At 51.3% G+C, this 8,618-nt stretch overlaps 1 protein-coding gene and 1 non-coding gene across 5 annotated transcripts; one reads left to right on the forward strand and one right to left on the reverse strand.

Annotated features, from left to right (window-relative positions):
• Window positions 1–587: 587 nt before the first annotated feature.
• On the reverse strand, window positions 588–8,386 carry Cops7a (COP9 signalosome subunit 7A). Of its 4 annotated transcripts, none has more exons than XM_005066001.4 (8): window positions 8,234–8,386; window positions 7,565–7,769; window positions 5,089–5,164; window positions 4,807–4,895; window positions 3,606–3,808; window positions 2,549–2,654; window positions 2,244–2,395; window positions 1,277–2,070 (listed from the first exon to the last, which is right to left on the reverse strand). In XM_005066001.4, the coding sequence occupies exons 2-8, from the start codon at window positions 7,724–7,726 to the stop codon at window positions 2,031–2,033; spliced, it is 828 nt and encodes a 275-aa protein (XP_005066058.1). In that variant the 5' UTR covers window positions 7,727–7,769; window positions 8,234–8,386; the 3' UTR covers window positions 1,277–2,030. The 4 variants fall into 4 exon arrangements, with proteins under 4 accessions (XP_040593692.1, XP_005066058.1, XP_005066057.1 ...); XM_005066000.4 differs by having other exon boundaries at window positions 8,210–8,363; XM_021224700.2 differs by lacking the exon at window positions 8,234–8,386 and adding an exon at window positions 8,073–8,090.
• Window positions 6,981–7,083, forward strand: LOC121137314. Its single transcript, XR_005874573.1, has one exon. It is a non-coding gene; the product is annotated as a U6 spliceosomal RNA (small nuclear RNA).
• Window positions 8,387–8,618: the final 232 nt, after the last annotated feature.

Below are 8,618 nucleotides of genomic sequence, written 5' to 3' on the forward strand. Positions count from 1 at the left end.
AAGAACAAAAACCAGCTGAGTCTTTACTACTTCCCCAGCAACAGTGTCTCTTCCCTTATGCTTGGAAAGCAGGATTCTCAATGCACCCAAGTAAGAGTGCATTAGTGTGTCGTGAGGGACGTGAACGCCCCTTTCTCAGGCAGTTCGAAGCCGGCTTGGGATTTTAGAGCGTTAATGTTAAACGTAGAAGTAGTGGTCTGGAACCAACATCCACGAGCGGAGACGACTAAATTCCAAAGGAAAACTGGAGCATAGGTATGGGTCAGAGGGCAGGCTCAAAACACCAGAGGCTGGCACCTTCTGTACACTGGAGGCCTGGGACAAAAGGTGTTTACTTCCGAAGCCAGAGAATCAAGTAGCTTATCTAGAGCAAAGCTGAGAAACCAAGAGTGATAGCCAAAGCAGGTTTGGTGGTGCACACCCAGCACTCAGCTGGAGATAGGAGGTCCTAATTCATGGCCATCCTTAGCCTGAAATGCACGAGACTGTCTCAAAACAATTAACCACCCTCAAACAAACAAACAAACAAACAAATAAACAAAACACCAGGACTTTCTAGTCCAATGACTGCTAGGTGCAGTTAAGAGTATAGTCAGGCATGGTGGCATGTCTTTAATCCCAGCACTCTGTGAGTCTAGGCCAGTGTCTGTTCAACATAGGGACGGACAGTCAGGGCTACATAGAGATCCCTATCAAAAAGTTTTTCAAAAAGGCAATTTGTCCTAAATTCCCAGCTAGAGAACAGAACAGGCCCAGTCAACCAGACCCACTAGGCACCTCAAAGACAACACTTGGCATTGGGTGAGGGTTCAACTGCCACCGTTACCTGCATCCCCGGAAGCAAGCAGTGCTCTAGGCTGCTCTCCTGCCACACTTACTGGGAAACAGTAAGTTTGGACAAAAGGGCCAAAGATCAACAAAGCTAACAGTTTTATGTGTTTTCAATGAGAAAATTCAAGTTCCCTACCAACAGCTCCCCCTGTAACTCTACAAGGTAACAGAAACAACTACACTGCAGGTCCTGGAGCGTAGGGAGTGGCGTCCGTCTGCATCTCCACTGTTAGACATGTGGAGTTCAGGAGGTGCCCATTGCTTCTGAACACGGGCTGAGGTACGGAGCAATCTGTCCAGGGTCTAGGCCTCCTGGCTGCTAGCCAAGAGTCTGCAAACAGTATCTGGTTCTTTTCACTTCCCAGCACTCGGCTTTAGAGTGGACTGGGATTAATCTTCTCCCTGTGTACAAACATCAAAGACAGAAGAGGCCCAGTTCCTGGCATTTTTGTACACAGATTTTCATAGATTTATTTCTGTGTCATGTTATATATAGACCTATTCATATATACCTTTTTCTTAATATACAATCTATATTCCCTTCCCCACCAAAATCACAAGAAGAAATACAAATCATTCCAGGATTTCCATTGGGTTTCCTAAGATGACTAGTTAACAAAGAACCATTTCTTAACATCTCAAAAATAGCTGTTCCGGTGCTCTGGGGTCACTGAAGCAGCAGTGTTCCCAGGCCCAAGGAGATGAGACAGGACAAGAAACAACTGTAGTGTGAGGGGTCTGGGATGAACGCGCCCAGCGACTGGCTCCAGAACTCTAAGGCTGGATGAAGGTGGAGGACCCCTCCCCATGCCTTTTCAGATGCAGCCCAACAGGCACAGGGAGGAGGAGGAGGAACTGCAGATTAGGCATGCGGGGTGGGCGGGTAGAGAACACCTGTGGGGCGAAGAGACCGCACCCTCCACAGGACCGCCAGCCTGGCGGGTGACACGGGCCGAGTGAAGACGAGAGCAAGCGTGGCAGGGGGAGAGCAATGGAACACGTAAGAAGTACCAACGGAACGTGACCTGTACTGGCCTTCTCCCTACAGAGGACGTGGCTTATGCTTGGGGGTGGAGGAGATGGAAAGTCATGAGCTAGGATTATCAGCTGGCCAGGGGCACAGAAGGCTCTGAGGACTCCTAAGGGGTAGGCAGGTAGGCAGCTGGGACCCCACATTCCCAGGGAAGAAACAAGTCCTTTCAGTTCGACTTGGACCAAATCTTGGCGCTCCCTCGGAGTCTGGCAAGGGGAAGAGAGAGAGAGGGGATGCAAGGGGTCCCCTAATTCCTGGAGGACACCCCCATTCCCGACCCCATGCAAATGACTAAAGCAAGTGGAGCAGCCAGGCTGAGGCCCCTGAGGTAAACGTGGGGTACCCAGAAGCAAGCGAGCGGCTCCCCACACGGGCTCACCCCTTGCCCTTTGAGGCTTTCTTGCTGGGCTGGCGCTGGTTGGTGCCAGGAGCTGGTTCTCTCAGCTCAGTCAGGTGTTGTTCAGGATCCTGGGAAGTGGCTGCAGCAGCTGCCGCCGTTGTAACTTTAATGGTTTTCTTAAGGTTGGCAACCTATCAGGATGAAAGGAATGGCAGATAGCAAAGTAGGTCCAGGACCTGACAGGCCCTGATTATCTATCAGGTCACCTCAGCCACATCCAGCCCGTGCACAGGCCAGGCGCCCAGGCTGGGAGCCGTAGCTGACCCCGTTCCCTGCCTGCTCACCTCACTCTCGATCTGCTGCTTCAGGCCCAGCTGCTGCTCCTTGTGCTGGTTGGCACGGCTGACTTGCTCCTCGATGCCGGACAGCACCACCTCACAGCCTACGCACCTGTGGGCATCAGAGCAGGTAAGTGTTAGCAGAAGAGGGCTGCGATCACAGACTCATAAAAACAAATAAACCAAACCTTAAAAGCAAGCCTCTAAGCTGGACTCAAACCCTTGCCTAAGCTGGGAGCCCTCACCAGGCTCCTGGGAACCAGCTGCAACAGTGTTCGCATCAGAAAACCCCTGGAGAAGGATAGGAAGGGAGAAGGAAGTAGCTGAGTAACACGTACAGTGTGGGTGGGACTGGGAGCGGGGAATGGCTCAGGTGGAGAAGATGTACTGCTCCTCCAGAGAGCCTGAGTTTGGTTCCCAGCACCCACACCGGGTGGCTCACAACCACCAGCTCCAGGGGATCTGACGCCTCTGGCCTCTGAGGACCTGCCCCCATCTCCATACCCCACCCTACCACACACACACACACACACGCACACGCACGCACGCACGCACACACGCAGACACAACTAAAAATAATAAATTAAAACAACAAAAAGATGAGAGTAGGACCCACACACAAAACAGGAGTGCCAGGCATGGTGGTGTATAATGGTGCAGGCCTTTAATCTCAATACTGGGAAGCAGAGGCAGAAGGATTTTGAGTTCAAGGTCAGCCTGGGATACAAAGTGAGATCACAATGAAGTTAGACAGGGATACAAAGAAGATTGAAAGACAGATCCATGGCCCATGGTGTCACGTGCCACTGTACTAAATTCCGTCTATGACAGTGACAAGCCTCTCATTAAGAACCCTCAAGGCCACCATTCACATTCCCTTCCCCAATTACTGCTCCAACAATCCTGCCTCTTAGCACCCAGCATCCCCTTCAAGCCTGTTCCCTCAGAAGCTTCCAGAGGAAAGTATTGGTCTCTTTCTCTCTGATTGGACTAACCCTCTGCAGCCCAATCCCTGCTCTCTCCCGCTTGCATAAGGGGATGGTTAAGGCTTGACAATTCTCACCACTCCTGCAGGGTTCGGGCAATGGCACTGAGGTCCTGGCGCTGGATGTCCCTCCCGATGCTGTAGTCAACCTCCAGCCTCTGATTGCGCTGGTCCAGAGAGCCACGGAGGATATCAGCATACACAGCCTCAATCACAAGGTCTTCCAGCTGGCGCACGTTACGAAGGGCAAGGGCCTCCAGCAACACTGCATATGGGATACACTGGGTCCAGGGGTCAGACCAGGATTTGTGGGGTTCAAAAGCAGAGAAGGACTTTTCATAACCCTCCTCCCTCTTTCCACACTGCGGACTCCCACATGCCCTCCTTTCCTACCTGGAAACCATTTCCTGGAAAATGTTAGTTCTAAAGCAAAACCTATCAGCACCTCAAAACATCATCAGAAAAGGACAATCCTTCCTTCCTTCCTTCTTTCCCTCCTTCTCTTTTTCTTTAATGTATTCTGACCCAGGCTCTCATTCTATAGCCCAGGCTGGCTTGGACTTCACTATGTAGTCCAGGCTAGACTTGATCTCACACTAATCCTTCTCCCTCAGCCTCCCAAGTGTTGGATTACATAAGACATGACCCCAGACTCAAAGACACTCCTAACACACATGACAGATGCTCTCATACTATGCCTCACCTGCCACAGCACAGTGAAAGAGTATGACATCTTCCTGTACCATTTTTTGGCAGTAGCTAAGGATATTGCATTACATCAGCTTGACATCAGAGGATGTTACTCTGTTTAACACTTGGACTTAGCCAAGTAACAAACTGGCCTCACCTTTGAGGCTTCCTCAACTATGAGTCTGATTCCAGCAAAAGTCACCAGGACTCAACTCTAGCTAAAACCTGGGAGAGTGAGCACTGGGGACACAAAAACACTTCTGAGGTGCACTCTATGTCTTACTGAGCTAACCGAAGCTGGCATTTCCCAGGAGAAGAGCCCCATTTCTAGCTCTGAGGCTTTGTTGGCCTGAGACTCTACTCTATGGTGAATGAGAGAGGACATCAGCATCCCAGAGGCTATTTTGACACCAAACACAAAAGATGGTAACCTAGAACTTAGGTTCAAACTGAGAGACTACAGCCTCCATGACTACAGCAACAGATTCAGTTCAGATAGAGAGACAGAGTGAGGTCAACAGCTCTCTGGTGCAGACTCCCAATGACAAACAACAGGGTGTGCCTGGCTTTTCTTTGGACTGTCACTTACCTTGACTTTGGCAGCCAGAGTGACAACGGACAGATGCCGAAGCTTATTCTTCTGAGCCTCGGTAAGTGGGGGCAGACTCCTGGCTTCAGCTAGGGAAGGGGACAGAAGCCCAGGCATCTTATGTTAGCAGCTTCTTACAAGTTTTCTGCACCAATTACGGTCTTAGATTGCCCAGGTTCATTTAAGGCATCTAAGTGGGGCATCCCAGGAATTTCTTGCACGTCTCTCCAGAAACCACCCTTTCCCTGTCTCCATAGTTCCACAGCTCCAGCCCCTATTTACCTAAGTAGTCAGCATAGGTCCCATAGGCGAACACTGTGAGCAGCCGGAAGGTGGAGGCAAAGTCACTTTCTGCCAACTGCAAGAACATATGGGAAGTGACAAGGAGGAGCTATTTTGAACTCAACTTTTTGACCCACCCTTCCCAAAAGCACCCATGCTGGTTCACCCAGACTTTCTCTGCATCTCCAAACATACACAGTTTCTCTAAGGCCTCACTTCTACCTCTAGCTCTTGTTATGCTATGCATCAAATCCCTCCTCTAAGTCGGGGGTGTTCGATGTATCACATACACACACATCAGTTATCGTAAGCTATTTTGGCCCTCAGAGGGCATAGAATCTGTGGCCTCTGCTTCAGACTGTCCTCAGTGAAGTGGTCTGACGTCATCCACTAGTATTTCCTGTCACTTCTCACTCATCCTGGCACATGACCTCATCCCTGCAGTTCTCACCCAACACCATCTTTCAACTAGGCAGGAGACCCAGCATCCGTTAGCCTACAGAGTAAACTCTTGCTAGTTAACTGACTTCCACATCTTCATCCAATTATCTGATCTCTTTAACTGAATACAAGCTTGAAGGGCAAACCTGTCTTCTTACACTCTGCAGAATACTAAACACTGTAAGGCAATTGGGAAATGTTTCTTCTACTATCTTAAAGATACACTTTAGTTCACTGTAGGTAAAATCAGGAACAAAAGATAGCCAGTTTTCTGTGGACAGCAAGTCAAAAGACATTACATCCTCTAATCCAACCACAGAGGCCTCCTCAAATTCAGCTCAGTTTAGCCACACACTACTGCCAGCGTCTCAGGACAGAGGCTGGTGCCACAGTACTGGCATTCCATTTGCTCTATACTTGAAGCTCTTGACTGGCTCTTTGCTGTGTTCGTAGCCGTGTACCATTGCCTTTGGAAAGAAGACAATGTCATCATTATCTAAATGAGTTCGTATATTAGACACTTGGGGAGGTAACATAGCATGAGCATATGCTCATCTTTCCATTTTTTAGGAGACTTTAGACTTTCCCAGTTTTACTTCTGTAATTGTAACAGGCAGTACGTTTTAGGTCTCTCCGTTTTGCAGTTCTGAGAACCAAGCTATAAAGAGCCCTGCATGCTATAGACAAGGGCTCTTTCACTGAGCTACAGCCCACTCCTTTTTGAGACAGAGTCTAAATTGCATAGGCTGGCCCAAAATCTGTGACCACCCCCCACCCCCCCACCCCCGCCTTAGCATCCAAAGTTCTGAAAAGGGACCCAAGGCCCCAGGAATGCCAGGCGAGCACTTGATCCACTGACTTAGGGTCAAGGTTCTCATCACTGTTTTAGGAGAAAACTGAGCCTTTTAATAAGGTTTCTTTGATCAAGTGACATGATTTTTTTTTCTCTGAGACAGGGTTTGTCTGTACCTTTGGAACCTGTCCTGGAACTCGATCTGTAAACCAGGCTGTCTCTGCAGGCGGGTGCCACCACTGCCACGCCTTGTTTTGATTTTTTTGAGACAGGGTTTCTCTGTGCAACAGCATTGGCAGTCCTGAAACACACTCTGTAGACCAGGCTGGCCTCTAACTCAGAGATCCACCTCCCTCTGACTCCTGAGTGCAGGAATTAATGGTGTACCTCTCCATTACTGAGCTGGTGATGATTATTAAGAGGTATCACACTGGTGGGCAGGCTGAACTTACAAGGAGTACTCTGAATGACTTGTACTTTTGGTTAAAAATTAAAAATTCAGCTGGGTGGTGGTACATACCTTTAGTCTTGGCACTCAGGAGGCGGAGGCACTTGAATCTCTGAGTTCAAGGCCAGCCTGATCTACAAAGCAAGTTCCAGGACAGCCAGCGCTGTCACAGAGAGAATCTTGTCTCCAAAACAACAACAAAATCCTTGCTTGCTTTGGCAGCACATACACAAAAAATGGACTGATACGGAGAAGATCAGCATGGTCTCTGAGCAAAACTGACAGGCAAACTCGTGAAGGGATCCACATTTTAAAATAAGACATACATTAAAATCCAGCACAAAAGCCGGGCGTTGGTGGCGCATGCCTTTAATCCCAGCACTCGGGAGGCAGAGGCAGGTGGATCTCTGTGAGTCTGAGGCCAGCCTGGTCTACAAGAGCGAGTTCCAGGACAGGCTTCAAAACCACAGAGAAACCCTGCCTCGAAAAACAAACAAATCCAGCACAAGGCATAGGCAGGAGGATTGCTGCTAGCCCAAGGCCAAGCCAGACGATGATTACTACTAGTCTGGGGCAGCCAGGTCTTCACAGAGAAACCCTGTCTCAAAAAGCCTGTGTGTAGAGGGAGAGGGCATTAAATTTACAGACCCCCTTTATCTCCAAAGAGAAATGAAGACCTTTACGTAATTGATGGTTAATTACCAATACCCTGTTCACCTGAGTGGTTACTGGTTACAAAATGGGCCCCGGCATTCTTCGAGTTTCTCTGTGGACTTCCCGGGCGAGCAACCCACCTCTCTAACGTTGGGCATATCCAGCAGTTCCCCAAACACGTAGACACCAGGGGCCTCCAGCACCTGATGAATGAGTGTGGCCAGCGCTGCCCCCTTAGCCGACTTGGCAAGGAGCAGAAACTGCTCCTGGTTCTGCCCTGTCACCTTCACCTCGGCACTCATGGCTGCACCGAGGTGCGGGGCTCTGGTCTCAAGTTGTCGGGAGCTGCAAGGGAAAGAGGACCGTGAACGTGCAGGCTCCTGGCACCGGCCGGATGGGTCAGCTCAAGGGCAGGGAACTGCACTCCAGAGGCACTAAGCCACTTCTGCAGTGAGAAATCTTGTTCGAGGGTCTAAAAACCAGCTCTAGGTTCCTTCAAGTCGGCCGCATCCTGGCTGTCCCGCCCACCCTGTCTCCCAATCCGGGGCCTAATCCCAAGCCCCACCACGTGCACCCCATTGGGCCCCAAGACAGAGGAGGCGGTGAGGGATGCGGTGGCACATGGTGTCCACCCTAACGACGACGCACCCCCAGCTCGGAACTCGTGTCCTGCACGCGCCCGCAGCCACGTGACCTCACCTCCAGGCTGCTCGCCCGTGGCCCCACCCCCTCCCTTAAAGAGGCAGCCCAGGAACCGCGGGTCCGCACCCAAGGCCGGGTCGTACCCTGGGACAAACCGCGGCCGCTACCTGGAAGCCTCGTCCTCCAGCGCACGGGGCGGGGCGGCCGCTCCGTCACCTCCGGCAGCTGCTCCCAGCCTTTCCTGCCACCTCCCGCAGGGCCGCTCTAGCCACCCGCTTCTATGGGCAGCTTCCGGCCGCCCTTCCGCTCTCGGGAGGCGGGTTCCGGGCGGCTAGGGCCTGCTTCCGCTTTCCGACTGCCCGGGACGTGAGCGCTTCCGCTCTGTGCATAAAGGCTTCTTGGTGAAAGAGCGGTGGATGCAGTGCGCTCAAGAGACGCCTGCCCGGGGGAGATCCTGGGTCGCCCGGGAGCTGCAGGAGGGGAGAGGAGGAGCAGAGGGCAGCACGGAGTTTCTGGGCGACTTGGGGGTCAGTGGCAGGCGAGAAGACGCAG

The sequence above is a fragment of the Mesocricetus auratus genome, unplaced genomic scaffold (genome assembly GCF_017639785.1).
Source record: "Mesocricetus auratus isolate SY011 unplaced genomic scaffold, BCM_Maur_2.0 Super-Scaffold_100676, whole genome shotgun sequence".
Classification (NCBI taxonomy): Eukaryota; Metazoa; Chordata; class Mammalia; order Rodentia; family Cricetidae; genus Mesocricetus; species Mesocricetus auratus.